This window comes from Gambusia affinis, linkage group LG19 (assembly GCF_019740435.1).
Source record: "Gambusia affinis linkage group LG19, SWU_Gaff_1.0, whole genome shotgun sequence".
NCBI classification, from domain to species: Eukaryota; Metazoa; Chordata; class Actinopteri; order Cyprinodontiformes; family Poeciliidae; genus Gambusia; species Gambusia affinis.
Window position 1 is genome coordinate 20,932,208 of NC_057886.1, and position 22,169 is coordinate 20,954,376.

Consider the following 22,169-nt stretch of genomic DNA (forward strand, 5'->3'; position numbering starts at 1 on the left):
AACGTCTATGAAACCTCATCTGCACACAGGAAGCTTCACCACTTCCGTGTTTATGCCGGGGAACACAGTGAACTTTAAAATGAACACAACTCTTTAAATAGATCAAACACCACAAGAAATTCAGAAAACATACTTTTATTTTTCATAAATATAACAATAAGCTTTCAGAGTAATATTTCATAATCTAGATATAAAGCAGAGCTTCTCGTGTAATTTCCAAAACCTGGAAGTACCCAAAGGTGGGTTGTTGCATTACTGCAGGGCTGGGCGATATGGCTTAAAAATAAATTGATTTTTTTTCCATACCAGATTTGATTCCTAATTTTAATAAATTTTTGTATTTTAATTGCTTACTTTTCTGGAAAAGAAACTGCAAATGATAGAAAATCTTTTTAAAAAAATGGCTTGTATTTCAATCATCTCTTCTGTGAGTTATATGACAGAGTATTAAGGCAAATCATTTTTAAATTATGAGAAGTCATAATATTAGCAGAATAAAGACACAATTTTACCAGAGGTATGTCTTAAAATTACACAGAAAAAGTAGTAAAGTAAGAAATAATGAGAATAAAGTTATAATATTTCGAGTAAAGAACAAGTAAAAAGTTGAAATGAGAATAAAGTTAGAATTCTATAACTTTATTTTTGTAATTTTATTTTTATTATTTCATTGGCATGGCCATAACACGCTGTTGTACCAAAAAGCGAGTAGGTGAACCCCCCCCCCCCCCCAATTTTCCAATAATTAAATCCAAAAACCAAAGATTCGATTAATTGATCAAGTCGATTTATCGCCCAGCCCACGTTATTGCTGTGCAGTTTAATCATTAGCATGCTAACAGGTGTAACATGCTAACAGGCTGCTATATTATAAATATAAATAATGCCAACTTGCTGGGCTAAATGTGGATAAAAGCCGCTCACACGGAGGTTTTCCCAGCCAGGCTCTGGTTCCAAAAAGTGGAACCAGAGCTCCCTTCATCCACAAACACTCCCATCTCCACCAGGACGGACTTCGGGATCGGGTGGGCGTGACGGGACACGTACAGGCTCTTCAGGCTTTCCTTCATGCGTGACTTGTTATACTCGGTACACAAACTTCCGGTCAGACTGGGAATACACTTCACCTCCCATTTGAAGTAGAATCGGCCATGTTGGAGAGGGCACACATCTTCAAAAACTCCGGCAGACAGGCGTCGCTCACATTCTCCCAGCAGGTCGTCGTCCCATTTGTTGTCTTCATCCCAAATTTCAAATCGCACGACGTTTCCGGAAGAGATGTCCCGGGTTTCTAGGTCAACGAACGCGGCCCACTTTGGGCTGTTGTTGTTCCAAATGACGGAAGAACGGTAAACCTCCTGTTTATTGACAAACACCTTGACGTAGCCGTCCGTGCCGCCGCTGTGGTCCCCCCACAGATCCTCGGCCTTTATCACCGTTATGAAAACGCGGGCCATTCCCTTCCGGGTCGGGCAGCAGTCAGAGTTCACCGCTGGTTCGTTGTGGCACTGACACACGCAGGAGTCCCTGGAGTCGGTCCGTATTCCGGCCGGACAGCGCTCGCTGCAATTCCTCCACAGGCCTTTCTCCAAAATGTAATGGCTGATGGCTTTGCGCAAGTTTTTCCTGACCGGAGTGTTTTCGGGGAGCAACTCGTGGAGCGACGAGAGGGAATACGAAACGAGGTCTGGGTGCTGTGGGACTGAAGCCAACCACTCCTTGTAGGCCTCTGGGTTTTTGTTGGAAGAAAAAAGAAGGTCCGAGTCTGTGGTGAGCCCACCTTTTATTTCTGTGAACCTGGAGACAGAAAGATCAGAGGATTGGGGCCAACTAATAATAATAATAATAATAATAATAATAATAATAATAATAATAATAACAGTAAAGAATTCTGACTATTATCTCAGAATTTTCACTTTCCTTCTCAGAATTCTGACTTTTATCTCAAAACATATTTCTGACTTTGTTTCTCAGATTTCTCACATTAATATCAGAATTTTTAATTTTTTTCTCAGAATTCTCCATCAAAATAAAAAGTCTAAATAAAAGGAAGCTGTAAAACAAGATGGCGGCTTTGGGCGTGCTGATATCAATCTAAACTATGGAAACCTGAGTGCATTGGTGGAAAGAAATTCTTATATTCCAAAAAATAAACTTTCAAAACCAATAATGTGATTAATCAGTTTTGTGGATTAATCGCTGAACCCAGGTAGTAGCATAATAAATGTTGTGTACCTGTCGCTGAAGGTGTCGGAGAAGGATTTCTTGCTGTCCAGTTTGTCTGCAGCCGTCTGGCAGTGCTTCATCTCTGCTTTCACACTAACTTTGACGCTTGCAGACGCTTCGGCCTCCAGACACATTTGGATTTCCTCTGTTTTCAGACCCTGGAGACTCACTTCGCAATTCGCGATGCTGGTCACAGTCTGGATCTGTCCTCCCAGTTTCACCTGAAACAGCATTATGAACCCATTCAGCTCGTTTAACTCTTTGTGTCCTGTTCACCTCAGCAGTTTGTTGTTACTCACCTTGGTGATGTAATGGGTGCCATAAACGTCAATCAGCGTGTAAAATCTGGACTTGTATTCTGGGCTGTAGACTTTAGGAAGCTTTTTCACTGCTTTGTTGAAATCTCTGTTCAACTTGGGAGTGCTGGACACTCTGTAGCTGCAGGAGCAATGCAGAAAAACAATGAAGCAAATCCAATTTGACTTCATGTAGTCCTGGTGGATTCTATCAGATGAACTGGTGCCAGGTGGAGGTATGAAATCTTCAACTAAAGTTTTGTTTTTCCATCAATTGAAGGGATTTAACCAAAAGCTTACAAAATTAATTTGAATATGTATACATTTCTTGACCCAGATTTCCAAAAACAGCCAAATAAACTATCTAAAGAGCTGTAAATACCAAGGCTGCACATCACCTCTAGCAGAGGAGATACTAAACTCAGTTTAATGGTGCAAACAAGTTATGAACTATTAGCACAAATTAAACTTTATCTCAAAATGCATCTAGACAGAAAAATTCAGTCTAAATCTGGCAGGTTTTATATAATGTTTATGTCCCTGAATGTGCATAAATGTTCACTTTTAAACAAGCAAATGTGTAAAAATAAAGGTAACGCTTTTGTGGTTTGACGAATACGAATGGGAAATTTCCATAAATAGGAAATAAAAGGAATAAATTTCTGCCAAAAAACTGACATTTTTAGATTTATGTCAGAGATTTTCTGAAAGGCAAAAGTTTTGACGTTTCCATCTTTTCAAGAACATTTATTAAATTAATCTCAACATTTGAGTTTTTTCTTGCAAAGTTTTGACTTTTTGAACTCAGAAATGTTTTTCTAGAAAATTTCTGAAATAGATCTCAAAATTTCAGATTTCCGTCCTCCTTTTTTGTAACTACCATGTTCCTAATATACCGACATAGATGAATCCATATTTCAGATATGACAAAAATATGTTTGGAACTAAATATAGCTTAGATAACCCGCATGATGTCTGGTAAGTTGAAAGTACCATCATTTAATTCCTCCATTTAAAAACCCCAAATAATTTTATCTTGGATCGTTTTCTTTTGTTTTCCTGATCAACAATAAATCCAACACACAACATTAATGAAACAAAGAAGAAGAAAACTAAAGCTTATTGGTTCGAGTTAAATCTCATCTGTTTGCCTGAATGAAAAGTTTTGCAGTTTTCTCAGTTTTTGGATCGAATGTTTCCCATTGTTTTGGACAAGAAAACAATTTAAGTCTATTTCCAGCAGCAAAAATGACAACCTTCTTCAAACAACTTTTGTTTTTTATGTTTATACAAGCTGAACAAATGTGCGTGGCCAATAATGTTTTTGAGTAAAGGGTGTGGATGTTTGTGTTCCCCACTTCCCGCCTCGCTGCATGTTGTCATGACCACAGTTTTTTTTAAAGAAGGTGCCAAACCTCAGGCGACAAAATTTATACAAGTAAAAACAGAAAGTAAACATAAAAACAAAACCTCGTTGGTCTACGTGGCCTGAGCAAGTAGAGCTCAGCAACAGGAGACAGAGGAACGGTTTGTGCTTCAGTTGTGGTTCAGCTTGGAATTTCAAAGTTTCAATGATTTCTTTAAAAAAAATCTTATTTAAAATTAAAAAAGCATAACATAAAAAACTGAAAAATTAACAAAATTATCAGCTAAAATTTTGAATCAAGCAACATCGTTTAAGATTCATTTTTGCAGAACTGAAACAGTGAAACTCTTTCAGTCATTGGTAGTTCATATTAATATTCATAATGACGTTCTGAAAAATGTTTTTCCCGTTAAGATTTCTTCTGTTTGTTGCTTTTTGTCTCATGTAATATTTAAGATTGACTCAAACTGTTATAGTTTTTTATGTTGTTAAAAAAAAGTGAATATAAAAAATGTTTGAGATCATCTTGCACATTTTTAGGAGACAAAGTAGCCTGTATATATATAAAAACAGCTTTAAACAATTATTTAATTTCCATAATTAAGTTAAAGGCAATAATACAAAGTACAACGGTAAGACCACCTCTGTACGACAAGAAAATTTTTTTTCCAGTGGGCTAAACAAAGTTCAAGCTAAAAACCAAATTATATGCTATAGCATGACTATGTTTGAGGTCAATAGTGATTAACCTCCAATGTGGCTGCAATTCTGCAGAGAAAAGTGGGTTACAACTCATCCACAGAGTGGAAAAACACTCACCACAAGTTGTTGCACAAACTTGATGATAACCATTGCTGCAAACACTGGGAAACCCAAATATTACAATTACTAGGTTGAGTATTTCCATATTGGGTAAGGTTGGTTTGGGAAGAGAATTTCCCAAAAGTTTGATCTTTAAATATTCACTTGATTCAAGTTTGTTTAAGCAGGAGTACATGGAAATGTTATAGTCGTGTCAGAAACCTCCAGAATGTTCTGTAACAAATTAGCAGGCGCTGCCCTGTTACCTAGCAACCCCAGCAGAGGTCCATCCGTAACCTAGCAACATAAGTGGAGCTCCAGTACATTTCGTCAGCTGGTTTTGGAGCCAGTCTTTCTGGAGATAGGTACCAGCACCGCTCCCAACTCCAAAAGGACATGGGTGTAAGAAAATGGGTGGGTGGGTGGATGGGGGGGTGTTTGCAGCCATTTTCATGTGCAAGTGTAAATGTAGGGTTGGAGGGTTGGGGGACGTGGCCAGCAGCATTTTTTTGATTTAAAGTGACAAGAACCCATAAAACAGCTCACTCTGAACTGATCAGACTAAAATCTCATTATCTAAGAACGATTTTCTGCATACAATATGTTGAACATGTTTTGTACCGCCCATAGACCTATCCTAACCTGTTCAAGGGAGCATAATACATCAACTTTAAACTTAGGTTCTTCAGTTGGGTGGAACTCTGCTTGGGTTGCTAGGTAACCGGTGGAACGCTGCTTGGGTTGCTAGGTAACCGGTGGAATGCTGCTGGGGTTGCTAGGTAACCGGTGGAATGCTGCTGGGGTTGCTAGGTAACCGGTGGAACGCTGCTGGGGTTGCTAGGTAATGGCCCAGTGCCTGTGGAATCGGACTTAAGAATTGGGAGGGTTTTGAAATGGCTTATTCTTCAGACACTATAAAACATTAACTTATTACCAAAAAATGGCAGTTTTTTTTTACACTTGGACTGTTTTAAGAAGCAGTTGAGAGACAAATTGAAGAATAAAATGTTCAAAATGTACATTTTTGCACAACAGGTCCCTTTTCAGAAGCATTTTAAATGCTTCTGAAACTTGGGTCTGACCTGAAGACCTATTAATTGCAGAACCTTTTTCTTACCTGTAGTACTCGCAGGACATGCTGGTACTTGCAAAGCTGAACTTGTCATTCTTTGTTTTCTCCATGGAGTATTCAGCAACCTTCGATTCGGTCCCAGCCAGCATCAGGTTGCCAGATTTACCTTTCATTTCGACTTCTAATTCGGTCTTCCAGTTGTTCTCAACAGAGGAGGTGCTGGAGCTGACCAGAGACTCGCTGGATTTGTAGAGCTTGGAGGAAACTTTAGCGCTGCAGGTCTGCTTGGCCCTCCAGTCCAGTACGGACAGGGGCAGCTTCATCTTTTTGCCCTCCAGGAATGGGTTAGCGCACAGGGTGCAGGTCTTGTCTTTGCGTTTCCACTGATTCATGTCGAGCACAAAGGCGGCTTTACGCTCCATCTTGGTGATGTCGAATCCTTCCCCTGCTAAGTTGGATCCAGGAGCGAATTCGGCCTCCTGACACTCTCTGGGCTTCCCATCAGTGCAGGACGCAGTCAAATACCGAGGGAGGCAGAGCAGGAAGCCGGCAAAGATGGAAAAAGTCAATAGGAACATGCTGCTGTCCATGGAAGTAAACTGAAAGAGAAAAAGTTTTTCTCAGTCAAATCTATAACAAAATAACAGAAACTGAAATTGAATTAAATGAATATTGATGGGGGAAAACTATAACTAACTGAAACTATGTTGTGCGTTTATAAAACTGACATGTTTATGAATCTATTTATTAGCTTTTGAAATTGATGTGTAAATAGTTTACATCAACTACCGGGACTTATGGCACTCCATAACCCTCCTGGCGGTGCTTATTGTGATTCTATGCACTGCAAATCTGGAACACAATTCCAGAAAACTGCAAAACAGCTGAAACACTGAGTTCCTTAAACCTAGACTAAAAACCAACCTGTTTGGATTGCTCAGAAGTTGTGATAAAACACCACAGTCAATAATTGTAATTATTTTTTTTTAAATAGTATCTTCTTTTAAGTATTCATTACCATATGGATGTACACAGATTCGCAATACTGTACCTAAAACCAACTAAAGTGTGAAAAACCTAAAACTACTACTGGAAGTATTAGAAACTAAATTAAAACTAAACATTTAACTAAAATTGACTAGTAAAAACTAGAAAATAAAACAAAAACTTAAGCCCATAAAACAGCTCACTCTGAACTGATCAGACTAAAATCTATATTTTAGGGTTAAAATATAAAGTTAAGATCAACTTAAACAAAAACTTATATTTTATTGTTTGTTTCACACAAAAACAGATCAAAATAATCACTGTGTATTGACCCTTTGCATGTGACGTCACTCGCCGTGAAAAACAACCAATGCGCGCCTGGTGAAGCCTGTCAAAAAACGCGCATGTGGTAGCCTGATATCACTTCTAATTAGTTGATTTCGCAGTAAAAATAGCCATTGGGTGCTGCGGGGTCGGCTGCACAGGAAACCAGACTTGTCATTTTGTTTGATCTTTTAATTAGGGAAGATGGTGACGACAGCAGCCAATGACTCGCAGCTGTTAATCCTAATAACTGGCAGCCCTCGGTGTAATGGCGGATTTGCAGTGAACACTCTTTTACAAGGTAAGAAGACGTAATGTTCATAAACTTTATAAGTAAGTATGATTAGAAAGATAACAAACATTTTATCATGGAGAAGGTAGGCGTGTAACCGTCCGTAACCATGGAAACAGTGCTCCACCGTCATGAAGCCTAGCCTGTACGAAAAAAACTGCTTAGCATCTCGTCTTCTGTACGTGTTTTGAGGTTTCTACGGTAGAAGGGGAAACGCTGTATATGACATAGTGATATAAATCATGTGGTGTGAATTCAGGCAAAATCGGTAATTTGATTAACACGTCAGGAGGGAGGAGGTATGGGTCGGTTTTTAAGCTAGCCGTTTCAAAATGATACCGCTGTCTATGAACCCCAACCAGGTGAGTTTGGTTCACAGAGAAATTAGCTTCTCTCACAAGAAGTCATGAATAAACTGGCAAAAACAACTCCAGCTGCTCAGTTCAATAATCCCGATCCTCATTTCCGACGTCCATCGTGACGTAGTTGTAAAGGGTCAGTATTGTCCTAATAGGATCTTTAACAGGGTTAGGGTGAAAATATAAAGTTAAGATCAACAATAAACACAATAAAATAATATGGAAAAAACAGTTCTAAAACAATGTAGTTAAAAAAAGTGAAGATCAACAATAAAATTATATGAAAAAAGATATGAAACAATGTAGTTAAAACGACTGATTCAAAATGATTAAAATATGAAAAGATTTGTAGTTATGATTCATCTTTAGCTCATTCTTAATGAGTCAGTGATATCAGTTATAGTCTTTAAACTCATAGTAGACTGTCTGTTCAATCATTATATTGTGAAATGTTTCAACTAACTTGAGTTTTTTAGCCAAACAAAACTGGTAACAAAATAAAACCTTGTTCTCAGCAAGGCTTTGAGTTAAAATCCTGACCTGATTGACCTGAAACGTGTTCAGATGTTGCATGAAATCATTATTTTAAGCAACATATTTCATGCAGCTCAACAAAGAAGATTAAATCTCTGGTCAAAGCCTTGTGGGTGTTGTTATATCTGTCATCTCTGTCATCTATGACTTTAACCTTAATCTAGTATACCTTTTTTCTGCTGTGGTTTACCACCAATATGCAAATTGTCAAAGCAATGCTTTACTTAACTTTAAGTTTTCTTCAACATTCTGTTAAGATGTGCACCAGAATTTAAAATTGCAGCAAACTGAAGACTTTAGTCATCCAGTTTTTGGTAGAATGACAGAAAAGAAAAAAAGAATAAATAATTTTAAAGTCTTCAGTTTGCTGCTTTTACACAGACTTTATAATTAATTTTATTTGTTGTTTCTGTTGTTTTTTTTATTTGTTTTGGATATTTAAAATGTCTTTTAGTTCCAATGTCAAATGTTGAGTAGAATTTAAAGTTTATTGATCTTTCAGAATGTGTTCTTACATTACGATGTCATTATTACTTGAAAATGGTGTCAAAACAACAACATTATTATAATAATAACTTTGCATAATGGCTATTTATCTCCTTATTGAGTCTAATTATTTTATGACACCCTGTAAAGAATATTTTCAAAGCATATTGTGGCTCTCAAAGTATGTACACTCATATTGGTTAATATTTTTTTCCATATATTGACATTTATCCTGTGTAGCGCAACAGTAAAGAAATAATTCAGCTTGAGGGTTGCAGAAATGTCCACCTAATTTCAACATTAAATCTTGATTTTGTGTCATTTCCCGACTCCACCATTATAAAGTTATCCAGATAAATGAATAACTTCGAATCTATAATTGGAATCCATTGAGTTTTTGAAAATTGAAATCTGTCTTCTTCTTTGTTGATGTGATGATGTGGTCCTTTTGGTCCTTTTGGCTTCATCGGGACGTGATCTGCAGCTCTCGCTGGAGCGGTCCGCGTGTGAAGCGGCTGGGATGAGAATCAGTGCCTCCAAATCCGAGGCCATGGTCTCGAGCCGGAAAAGGCTCGAGACGATGGCACTTTACCCTTCTCCGGGCACTCTACCCGGAGAAGGGTAGAGTGCCTTCTCCGGGTCGGGGGGGTGTCCTGCCCCAAGTGGAGGAGTTCAAGTATCTCTGGATCTTGTTCACGAATGTGGGAAGAAGGGAGCGGGAGATCGACAGGCGGATTGGCGCAGCGTCTGCCATCAAGCGGGCGCTGTACCGGTCCATAAAATTTCAGGTCAAAACCAATTGTAAAAAAACAAAAAAGTTCTGCCTGAGGAAAGGTAACCCCTGAGCATGATTCTGCCACCACCATGTCTAACGGTGGTCCTCTTTTTTTGTGCCAAACATTTTCCTTTTTTATCATTTTTGGAATATTTTAGCAACATCTGGATATTCTCTTTTAGAGAAATTGTCTGTACTAACCCTTAATTTTAGTTTTTGTGTCCCACATTTACTCAAATTATTGACTTTTTTCCCCCTTCCCTTCATTGACATGACAATTTCTGTACTTTTACTCAGTATTGAAATTAATATTAGGGAATTATTGACTAAAAAAAAGTCCCTATATCTTGATAAAAACTTACTTGTCTTATTTCAAGTGTACTAAAATATTTGCAGTAGAAACTAAACCAAAAATACTCGGTAAGATTTTGTGTTTTTGCAGTACAGAAAGCTGGTGACCTTTCTGTCTTCTCAGCTGTATTTAACAGTGACGTGCGGTGAGGTTCATAGCTGGTGAGGCACTGACGTCATCAGAATCAGATTTGCAAATAGATGCATAGATTGACAGCAGTTTACAGGTTATGTTTCACTTCTGCATCCTTACACATACAAACTGTAGCTCACAAAACACACATTTCCTTAAAAAACTAAACAAAATAAATGTCAAAAGTCGGGATAAGCGAGAGGGAAAAAAATCACTATCTCTATTATAATCTACCGCTGCACTTGACTTGCTTCCCGAATCGTTTAGCCTAGCTCGCTGTCACTTACTCGGCAGTTGAGGAGTGAACAAGACGAACGTCTGGGATCTTGAGCGCCCCCTGCCATGAGGCAAGAGAACTGCCTGCCTCACCTCGAACCTGTTCTCTGCCGTTTATAATCGCTCATTACACGAAACACGTTACACAAACACAGTTGGTGACAAAAAGCACTGTACATTATATACATAAGCTAAATTATTGGAAATAAGTTCACATATTAAATTAGTTTAAACCATTTTATTGACGCCGTACAGCAACATGCTCTCTCCGCTTAGCAGCCAGCGCAGAGCCAGGGGTTGCGCAATCCAAGGTGAGGCAGAGCTCGCTGCTGCCTTACCGGCATCGCTTCCAAGCATTTGAATGGGAAAATAAGAAAATTCAGCGATTTTGAACAAATAAAAATCGAAATTGGTGAAGCTACATGAAAAATAAATATTTTTTAGTACAAACCACCGGATGAATATAACAATTTAAATTACTTTATGATTATATATTTTCTTTCTTTCCATGATGGCTGGTGAGGCACTGCCTCACCTGCCTCCCCTGACCGCACGTCACTGGTATTTAATAATGGCACAAATGCCTCAGGAGTTTAGTGAAAACGGTGTTAAATATAATCGCAACTATCACACAAGTATTTTTTTTACCCATCCGAATGATATAAGTAAACTTGGATGCACTTGTTTAAGTTAAAACACATCGATTTCGTAGCAAATGAGGGACGACTCACCGATCTGTTGCCTCTTCTTTGTGCAGGAGTGAAACTGAGTGAACATATGTCGACGTGAGGCGTTTAACGTGCAGAGGAACAAGGCAGGAGGTGGTGAGGGGGTTGAGGTGACAGTGGTCTTAAACAAGTGCAGGAAGAGCATAAAAAAGTGTGGTTGCAAAGTTTCGTATGTTTTTCCTCAGAGCAGCAATCTAAACTCATACTTATAACGTACGAGAGGAAACTCAGTCCAGTTTATAAGTCAGAGAGAAACCAGAGGCCAAAAAATATGTCATTTCCCTGAAACAGTGGAGGGATGAGGTCATATTTTATGAGAAGAGGAGAAAAACTAAGTCAGACTGTTGGAGAACAAGTTGGGCTCTATTAAATCAGCAAAAAGAAAACGAGATGTGTAAATAAAAGCACCAGTAGAATGTAAACCATACACAGTGACAGTTGTCCCACCATTGAAGAACTGAAGGTGACCTTTATTCTTCCTGGTACAGATTAGAATAGGTCTATGGTCTATGCAAAACATGTTCATTACATTTTTTTGTTGCAAAAATCATTCCCAGTCTGCTCAGTTCAGAATGAGCTGTTTTAGGGCCTCTGTCACTTTAAATTCGTATAAAATGCTGCTGGCCACGCTCCCAAGTCAGTGGCTGCAAACAGAAGGAGAATTATAATTGTCTTTGAACATTATACAAACCAGGGGCACCTGCAGGATATTATGGAGGGTACGCACAATACCACCACTGCACCTGACCCACAAGGGCACAACCACATCTCCAACACAAAGACATGAAGGCAAAGCCTACCTCTGTGGTGTGTCTGAGACGTCCAGAGGAGAAGGTGAAGCAACAATGTTTGCTTAATTTCAATTTTATTTGCAAATGTCTTGATGAGATTTAACTGTTTAACTCACAGTCTTAGCTCGATGCTCAGAAAGAGTGCAGCAGATGCCACTGTCGGCCTAACGGGTGACCCGTCTGCTCTTCAGTTCGAGAAACCACAAAAAATCTCATAAACGGCGACCCTGCCAGAACCGCACACAAAGTAAAAATGTCAGGCGGGATCCAAGCAACCGCTTAGAACTAAAGGAGGTTTCAAACTCTGCTCATTCATTTTTAGCTTACAGAAAAAACACCAAGCCGCCAAATAAACAAAAGTAAACTGACCAATATTATTTAGGCTTTGGATTGCCCACCCCTACAGACTCAGAGATGTGTCCTGTGTACAAAATGTTTTGACACAAAAGATATATTTTTCTCCACAATTTTGTTAACAGTAAAGAGGCTTAGATAATAAAAAATCCCCAAACTCTTCTTGTCTTTTTTTACTTGAAGGAATATTTCAAGGTCCACAGAGAGTGCCCACCCGTACAGCTGCAGGCGCTACTGATACAAGCATCTTTTCTGAATCACTATGTCAACAACAGAACAGCTGACTTTTCCATACAGCGGCAAAACTAGTTGACTAAACATGCTGGAGCTTCACTTGGGTTGCTAGGTAACGGGGCCAGGCTCAGCTGGAGTTGCTAGGCAACAGTGCAGCACCAAAAAACATTAAATTGTTGCTAAAACAGTCTGAGTCAGATGTTCTTAGAAGCAGTAGAGACTCAAATGGAAGTACAAAAACATGCAAAAGGTGAATTTTTGATTAGAGAAGGTGCACAACTTCTCTATAATTTTATAAACTTTTTTTAATTAGTAATGCTTTGCAACGGTCAGTACAGCATAATTCAGCAGCGTAGAATATTCAAATAATAAAAATAAATCAGTTTAACCTAACCTGTCTTTCTATAAAGGTAAAACTGAAGACAACAGCAATCGAATTATTCTAATTATTTGTAATAATCACAGTTGCCATTTCTGTAAGAGAAAACAATGTTGATACATGACTTTGGCTTTGGGATATAGTCAATTATGAAAAAATGCTTATACTTTATTCTTTTATTATTAATTATATGATTTATGTAAATAAGGAATGAACTCAGCTGTTTTCAAAAGGGGATGTTAGGCCATGCATGATGAAGATGAACAGAAATGAACAAAAATTAAAAATAAGCAGAAATGAGTAAACAAAGTGTATCTGAGCCAACACATGAGAAAATCATAAAAAATAATCCATAAATGGACCAAATTTGCAACAATCCGAGTTTGACAGATGGTGAAACATTTGTACATTTGTCCTGGGTGAATTTATGTTTTTATTACACCAACATGCAAGCAAAGTGTGCTTATCCTGTCTGATTGCCTCTACATCTGTGGCTGTGTAATTATTTTATTTATTTTTTTTTCATTTTTTTGAAAGAAACAATAGTTCTTTGCTGCTTTCTTGTCTAAAAACGTTGTCATTTAAAGCAAAGCGTGCAGATAATGATCTCAGCAATAGAGAGCCAGCAACGTTAATTAATCTCACTGCAAAAACACAAAATTTTAGCAAGTATTTTTGTCTAGTTTATAGTGCAACTACCTTAGTAAATTTGAAATAAGACAAAATTAACTTACAAGTGACTTTTCAGTAAGCTATAGAAGAATGTTTAAGTCAATAATCCCTTAAAATTGGTTAAAAAGTGCTAACTCCACTGGCAGATCATTTCACATGACATGGGAAAAATGTCTTGTAATAAGTGAAATAATCTGCCAGTAGAGCTAGCACTTTTTCCATCAATATTAAACGGGACATATTATGCTAAAATTTGCATGATGTATGTTTTTGTACTTTCATTTGGTTCTTTGCACTTCTTAAAAGATCAGGCCACTCAGCCAGTTTTTTTACAATGAGTTAATGTTTATTGTGTCTGGAAAATGAGTCTTTTCAAACATCTCCAGAAAGTAACGTCACAAATCAGAAACCCAGGCCTGTTACCTAGCAACCCCAGCAGAATTCCACCCGTTACCTAGCAACCTGAGTGGACCTCCTCCATAGTTAGGCAGCTGATTTTACTGCTGTTTGTGCTGTACAATGGCTGTTGGAAAAGGCAAGTGTTTTGGTGTTGATTTACCACGCAGAAACAACTTGCTGCATTCCTGTTGGTTTTGCAGGAGGCCCCACTTCTGCTTTTCAAAAGTGTATGATTGCACATCTATTAGCACCCATTTTCATGTGTGAGTGTAAATGTTGAGTTTGGAGGAGTGGCCAGCAGCATCTTATTTGGATTAGAAGTGACAAGAGGCCATGAAACAGCTCATTCTGAACTGAACAGACTAAAATCTAAGAATGATTTTTTTGCAAAAACATCTAATGAACATAATTTGTGTAGTCCATAGACATGTCCTAACCTGTTCAAGGAGGAATAATAGGTAACATTTAAGGAATTATTGACTTAAAACAAGCATTTGCAGAAAAGTTACTTGTAAGTTATTTTTGTCTTATTTCAAGTGTATGAAGATATATACACAAGAAACTTGTCCACAAGTAGTTGGTATAATTTTGTGTTTTTGCAGTGCTGCACATTTGCCTTATTTAAGATAATATGTTTGCCTTTTAGCAGTAAGACTCTGGTTTTTCCTAAAAGTTAACTTTGCAGACACGGATTCGTTCAGAAACACTCCCATCTCCAGCAGCATGGCTTTGGGAATAGGATGGGCGTGACGCGACACGTAAAGATTCTTCAGGCTCTGATTCATCGGCGTAGGTTGATACTCTGTGCACAAAGCGCCGGTCAGACTCGGAGCACATTTCACTTCCAGTTTGAAGTACAGCCGGCCGTGGTTCATGTTGCAGACGTCCTCCTTGATGTCATTTTTCAGAAGCGGCTCGCAGGATCCCAAGAGGTCGTCATCCCAGCCGTTATCCTGGTCCCAAACTTCAAATCTCACTTTGTTTGCTACAGACAGATCTTGTGAACCCAGATCAAGCACCATATTCCAGTTTGGGTTGTTGTTATTGTTGATGACTTGTGAGCGGTGTTCTTTTTTATTGTAAAAGACTTTCACAAAGCCGTCTGTGGATGTGAAGTGGTCTCCCCACAGACCCGTAGCCCTCTGTGCGGTTACAATCAACCGGGCCATGCCTTTCTTCTTCGGGCAGCAGTCCTGGTTCACCGCTTCATCGTTTTGGCACTGGCAGACGCACTGATCCCTCGAATCTTTTCTACAACGCTCGGTGCAGTTGACCACCAGACCTTTCTCCAGGATGTAATGGGAGATGGCTGAGCGCAGGTTGGACCATGTTGGTGATTTAGGAGGCAGGAGTTCATGCAGAGCGCCCAGAGAATACGAGATTATATCAGGACTCTGTGGAATCGACTTGAGCCATTCCTTGTAGGCCGATGGGTCTTTATCACCGGAGAAGAGGAGGTCTGGCTCTGTGGTATGGCCCCCTTTGATTTCTGTAAACCTGTTGAGAAGTCAAAGATTATACAATATAATCTTTTTTGTAGCAGTGAAACATTGCACAACATAACCTTTGTGTAAGCAACACCGCACTTTAAAAACGCTATACATAACTTGCATAAAGCTTATCCTTTGATAAAAAGTTAGCTAAAAGCTAAAATAGACATAAAAATAGACGAGGTCAAATTAACCTCTGTAGATTGTCATGAAATGTGGTTTTTGCCAAAGGATTAAATACAGACAGGAACTTGGAATTGTGTTTAAAATAACATACCCAAATGTAATTTAGTTTTTCTCAGCAATTACAATATCTCAATAATATTGGTATCAAAACAAAGCAAAAACACAAATCTTACCAAGAATTTTTAGTGCAAACATCGTAGTACGCTTCAAATAAGACTAAACTAACTTACAAGTAACTTTCCAGCAAGATACAGGAGCTTGTTTAAAGTCAAGAATTACTGAATGTTTAATAGAAAATACTAGAAAATACCACTGCCAGATTGTTTCACTTATGACATTTTTGTAAGTAAAATAATCTTCCACTTGAATCAGTACTTTTTTTTCATCAATATTAAAAAAATCATTGACCTAAAACAACAGATATATTTTACTGAAAAGTTACTTGTATGTTAGTTTTGTCTTATTTTGTAGTGTACTAATATATTTAAACAAGAAACTGGTAAAATTTGGTTGTAGCATTGGAAAAGAAACACATCATTCTCCAATCGGAAGAAATGTAGGAACAATGACCCTTATTAGTTTAGGAAAGCTGAGAAAAGTGAATGAATTCTCTGTACCTGTCGTTGAAGAGGCTTGAGAACGCCGCCTTGTTCTCTGATTTCTCTACGTCCTTCTTGCAGTGTTTTGATTCAGTTTTTACCGTGACCCTGAAGCTTGCAGACGCCTCCACCTCCAGGCACATCTGGACCTCCTCTGTACTGAGGTTCTGCAGGCTGGCCTGACATTGGCGAATGCTGGTGACAGACTGAACATCTCCACCCAACTTCACCTGTAAAGACACATTTTACAGACATATTTAACAATTTGTCCTAGAAACAGAGCGGTGCTGTTAAAGCCTGATGCATTGGTTCGTGTCACCTTGCTGATGTAATGGGTGCCGTAGTTGTCGATGAGTTTGTAAAACTGCTCCTTGCTTTCAGAGCTGTACACCGGAGGAAGCCGTTCCACCGCTTTGCTGAATTCCCTGTGCAGCCTGGGCTCGTTTGACACTCGGTAGCTGATTTCAGGAACAAAAATAAACAGTGAAACAAATGTTTGGGCTGCAGCTAATGACTGTTTTAGTTATTTACTAATTTATCAATTATTCTTACAACTATTTGATTAATGGGATATGAAAAGTACACTTTCTTCTATTTTTTCATTAAAATGTTTTTCATACAGTGCTAGAAGTTCATCTTGGCTATATAGTTAGTAATTGAATAGCAAAAGCTACCTGAAAAGAGACTTTTTTTTTTTTTTTTTTTTACATCATCATTTGAACCAGGTCAGGCTAAAACTGCAACTTGAGCGGTTTTGGGTAGAACATATTTATAGACTTCAGTTTTTCTTTTTTATCTTAGATGCAAATTTATATATTTTTTGTACAGTTTTGGCTAAGTTATTGCTTCAGCAAATGGTCTTTTTTTAAAGTTTGTATACTTCAGTAAGCGATTAATTGATTACTAAATTAGTTGACGACCATTACTCCAGTTGAAGCTTCAGTATGTGACTTTTTTTATTATTATTTTTTTTACATATGTGTTGAAACTGTCACACTGTACTGAAAGCATAGTGTGAGACAGATTATCCTCATCGAGCTCTTCTGCCGTCTCCCACTGCTAACTAGAAACAACCAATCAGAGCCAGGAGGCGGATCTTAGTACCGTCAGTCATGAATGTCGCTCTTTGCTACTACAGCTGGTTCAACACAACAGTCTGCCATGAATGCTAATGCTAGTTAGCGTAGTCACAAATGATGGTGGAAAACTGCTTTTCCTGTATCAGTGAGTTGTTCTCTGCCATTAGCACATTTAAAACGTGTACACCAGGATGATTGACAGCGCTAAGACCCTCTTCCTGGCTCTTATTGGCTGTTTTTGGTTGGAAGTTGTGCGTTTATTCAGATAGTGAAAGATATTGGTCTTTTGATAGATTATCTGTCTCATATACTATAACAACATGATGACAGTTTGAACAAATGTTACATACTGGAGCTGTGACAATTAATAAAATACTAAATCAGTTGATGATTATTTCAGTAATTGATTATTCATGATTCAGCCCTATTAAAAAACGTTTGCATTCTCGTTTTCCTACCTGTAGTACTCGCAGGACATGCCGAGGCTTGAGAAGCTGAACTTGTCATTCTTAGTTTTCTCCATGGAGTAATCAGCTACTTTAGAGTTGGTTCCAGCCAGCATCAACGACACACCCGTTTTTATAGTTTGAAACTCTAAGCCTACTTTCCAGTTGTTCTCAACGGAAGAAGAAGTGGAGCTGACCAGAGACTCGCTGGATTTGTGCAGCTTGGACGACACCTTGGAGTTGCAGGACTGCTTGGCCCTCCAGTCCAGTACGGACAGCGGCAGCTTCTGCCTCTTGTTCTCCATGAAGGGGTTGATGCACAGGGTGCATTTTTTATCCTTGCGTCTCCAGGCATCCATGTTGAGCACGAAGGCTCCTTTGCGCTCCATGGTGGTTATGTCAAAGCCTTCGCCTGCCAGATTGGTTCCCGGGGCGATATCTGCTTCCTGACACTGTTTGGGTGTCCCATCGGTGCAAACTCCAGTGGTCCACTGAGGGAGGCACAGCAGGACACCGGCACTGATGCACACATGCAACAGCAACATGTTTCTGTTAAAAAAAAAGAGACATTTTTATTTGACAACTTAGCTTACAAAGCCATCAAAAGCAATAGAAAACTGGATTGTTATCAATTGGTTGGTTTTTGGTGTCTTTCTTTAAAAAAATTCTCTGTCATGATCCCTTTGCTATGGTTTTCTTTCTTTGTTTAGCCATACTAAGAAAACCTTTTTTTACTATTTTGAAGTCATAATGTTACAAGACTAAAGTTATTTGAGAATATAGTCATACAAGAATAATTAGATGAGAAGAAAGAAAAAATATTATTAGAATAAAGTCAAAGTATTCAGAAAATAAAGTCAAAATATTACAAGAATAAAGTCAAAATATTATGATAATAAAATCAAAGTATTACAAGAATAAAGTGATAATATTCCGAGAATAAAGTCATAATATTACTACTTTATTCTTGCAGAATTACAATTTCATTTTAGTATTTTAACTTTAATCTTGTAATATTTTGACTTTATTTTTGTCATTTTATTTGGTAATTTTATTAGTGTGGCCATTACACTTTCATACTTTATAATCAAACCTGAACGTGTTTTTTTTTTATGCAGATAACTTTTCCTAGAATGTTTTTACTGACTGTTAAAATGTACATGGGCTTTGTTTTATGTTAAATAAAAAGTTTAAATGTATAATTATTCCTGCTTATTGTAATTTAAGTCTTCATGTAATCCCTGAAGTGTTTCACAAATACAATAAAAACATTATCTGAAACACTCTTCCTTAAAATGACACAATATCGATGTACTATTATTTAGAAATATACATACAACAGACACTTTATAACCATGTTACCAGGGAAACCATTCAGAAAGTACTTTTACTTTCAATACTTCAAGTATTTTAAATGCAATTCCTTTTACTCAAGTAAAAATATTTGTTTTTTGCTTTGACTAGAGTGCATTTTTGTTTTTGTTTTTATTTTTACTTAAGTACAGTGTTTGAATACTTTCTCCACCACTGATTCTGGCATTGTTAAAGTAAGTTTATTTATAACAGACCTTTAATTGTTGCTTAAATACGGATCTGAGCTGAAAATGACACCAAAGTTTTTCACATGTACTGTGATCTTTAGCCTGATTAGTTGAGTATTGGTCTCATACTGAAACAATGACTTCTGTCCTCCTGCGCTCAGCAAAATGTCAAACCATTGGACTCAGTGAACAGACTAAAGATGTCTCCTTGATTTTTTTACATTTTTATTTCCAACAGGAAACCATTTTGCGCCAACAGAGACGGTATTTAAATCGTGTCTAGTCTCTGAATCCTCGACTGGCAGACGACATTCAACCACAACTAAGACCCTTCAGAGATCTCATCTTTGATTTAAGTTGCTGTTTCACTTTCAGTCACTGGTTAGCAGTTAGAATGTAAAAACATATTTTAATATAGAGGCAATAGAAACAGAGCGTTTATAGGAAACTAATCGACTTGGCTTTATTTGATCGTATTATTACTCATCGACTCCCACCCCCCTCTCTCCAGTATCTTGTTTTGTTTACAACTGATAAATTCTCGAAAAATGCCAATATATTTTATTTCAAATATTTAAACAAACCTCATTTAGAATGTATCACTATTATAGCTTTTAATTATTGTCTTAGTTAAAAGTGAAATGTTTCTAAATGTAAATCGTTCACAGAGAAGTACGGACTTACCTTTGCGCTGCATACATTACCTCAGCACTGAGAGTCAGAAGCAGAGCTGCTTGTTAAAATGTTGCATGGATGCAGCGGATGCACTACAGCCCATTTCAAAAAGTCGTTTCTCACCTGGTTGTGGTCTGTGACCTTTGGTGACAAGAAGAAAACACTGAAACATTTATTTACATTGTGTTAAACCACATGGAAAACGGGGACTAACAAGTACACCACCCACAGTCACGTCATGGTAAACGGCAAGAAGCTGGTTAATCGCTCAAAAATTCTTAATATTCACTGGAAAATGATCATGCAAACAGTTCTGCAGTGTCAAATGAAGTACATGATGTTGGCTTTTTTAACTATATAAGTAATTTGTACAGAATAAAGTATTTATTTGATACACACAACCTATTGCTAAAGGGGTTTAACAACAAAATAATAGAGACAATCCAGAGCATGCAGAGATCCGTGTGTTTGGTTTCAGATAGAAGTTGCTTCAGCCAGATCAATTCTCATGTTGTTTTTTAAAAAGCTGCACATCCGGACCACTGGAGATTATTGGGTTAAATGATTACCAATAACTTATAACGGGTAATAAATATTTAGATTTACAGTAACCGTAAATTTACTCCGACTAGATGTTTAAAATGTTGGATTTATATGAAAGATTCACGTCATCCATAAATCATCCAGCCATTAGTTCATCCATCCATTCATTAGTTCATCCATCCATCCATTCATTAGTTCATCCATCCATCCATTAGTTCATCCATCCATCCATTCATTAGTTCATCCATCCATCCATTCATTAGTTCATCCATCCATCCATTAGTTCATCCATCCATCCATTCATTAGTTCATCCATCCATCCATTCATTAGTTCATCCATCCATCCATTCATTAGTTCATCCATCCATCCATTAGTTCATCCATCCATCCATTAGTTCATCCATCCATCCATTCATCAGTACAAGCATCCATCACTCATTAGACACATTATTTGATCGTATTATTACTTATCAACTCCCATCACTCTCTCTTCAGTATCTTGTTTTGTTTACAACTGATAAATTCTCAAATCCATTAATCCATCCATCAAAAAACTGATCCATCCATCCATCCATCCATTAGTTCATCCAACCATCCACTCATTAGTTCATCCATCCCTCCATTAATCTGTCCATCAAAAAATGGTCCATCCATCCATCCATCCATTCATTAGTTCATCCATCCATCCATCCATCCATCCATCCATCCATCCATCCATAATTAAGTCATCCATCATTCTGCAGCGCTGCAGTAGTTCTGGGGTAATGTTTTCATTCTTTGACTCGGCCATCTTGGGTTCGATCCTGATCTGCAGACCTTTTGCTGAACATCTTGTCTCTCTCATCACCCTCTTTCCTGTCTGACCAGTCTCAAATAAAGACAAATAGAGCCAAAAAAAAAAAAGAGGCTAATTTTTCTCTTGGTCCTTTTATCTTTTATCTCTTCACATATGTGAATTGAAATTATTATTTTTCTCACCTGCTTTTTGTTTTGTGGGTTTTGGTGAGAAGAGAGAGATACTGAAAGACATTTATCTGCATTGTGTGAAACCACATGGAAAACTGGGGCATAGCAGGTACACCACCTCTGGTCACCCTGTGTGAAAAACTGCAAAGCTTGTTAATTGCTCAGTAATTCTTAATATTCACCAGCGAATGTTCATGCAAACAGATATGCAATATCAAATGATTTTGTTTTTACAGTTGCAGGTTATTTGACAATGCTAAAGACTCTTTTTGCTACATAAATTGTATTCTTTTTTTGACATTTCCACTGTTTTTTTCTTAATTTATCGTTGGTAGGTTGGGTGACCTCTTTACCATCCCCCTAAACTTTCATATGTTCTCACTCTGACTCAAGTTTCTAAATGACAACAGTCCAGTCAGAAGAAACATGGAGGTAAAATTAAAATAATACTTATAATCTATTCATTATTTTCTCTATTTTAAATTAATCAGTTTCTGCAGAACCCCAAGTCAGAGTAAAAGCAGAACCACATCTGATTAATGTGCAATGTTTGGTTTTTCCAATTAGGGATCTGTTTTTTTTCTGTTTTACAGAATCGCCAGTCATTTGGTTCAGGAAACAAACGGAGGGGAGCGTGAGAGTGGGTCTGATTCATCCAAATCTTCAACGTCTTTTCAGAGAATTACAGGCCGTAACCTGCCATAACCTTCTAGACTTCACTCACAAACTGAAGTTCAACACATTATCATTAAAACCTTTTTATTTTAAAAAAATATCCCACATTTTGGAAACGATTTTTCACTTTTTAA

At 37.7% G+C, this 22,169-nt stretch overlaps 2 protein-coding genes and 1 long non-coding RNA gene across 4 annotated transcripts; 1 reads left to right on the forward strand and 2 right to left on the reverse strand.

The window, feature by feature from the left end:
* Positions 1-119: 119 nt before the first annotated feature.
* On the reverse strand, positions 120-11,081 carry LOC122822017 (perforin-1-like). The gene is made up of 5 exons (XM_044100341.1): positions 11,010-11,081; positions 5,807-6,360; positions 2,526-2,664; positions 2,236-2,447; positions 120-1,797 (listed from the first exon to the last, which is right to left on the reverse strand). The coding sequence occupies exons 2-5, from the start codon at positions 6,349-6,351 to the stop codon at positions 921-923; spliced, it is 1,773 nt and encodes a 590-aa protein (XP_043956276.1). The 5' UTR covers positions 6,352-6,360; positions 11,010-11,081; the 3' UTR covers positions 120-920.
* On the forward strand, positions 1,684-22,109 carry LOC122822018. 2 transcript variants are annotated; one of them, XR_006369094.1, is made up of 4 exons: positions 1,684-1,770; positions 7,272-7,373; positions 21,696-21,792; positions 21,954-22,109. It is a non-coding gene; the product is annotated as an uncharacterized LOC122822018 (long non-coding RNA). The 2 variants fall into 2 exon arrangements; XR_006369093.1 differs by lacking the exons at positions 21,696-21,792; positions 21,954-22,109 and adding exons at positions 16,192-16,342; positions 16,492-16,788.
* LOC122822016 (perforin-1-like) lies at positions 12,637-19,883 on the reverse strand. The gene is made up of 5 exons (XM_044100340.1): positions 19,861-19,883; positions 17,648-18,184; positions 16,430-16,568; positions 16,129-16,340; positions 12,637-15,332 (listed from the first exon to the last, which is right to left on the reverse strand). The coding sequence occupies exons 1-5, from the start codon at positions 19,875-19,877 to the stop codon at positions 14,453-14,455; spliced, it is 1,785 nt and encodes a 594-aa protein (XP_043956275.1). The 5' UTR covers positions 19,878-19,883; the 3' UTR covers positions 12,637-14,452.
* Positions 22,110-22,169: the final 60 nt, after the last annotated feature.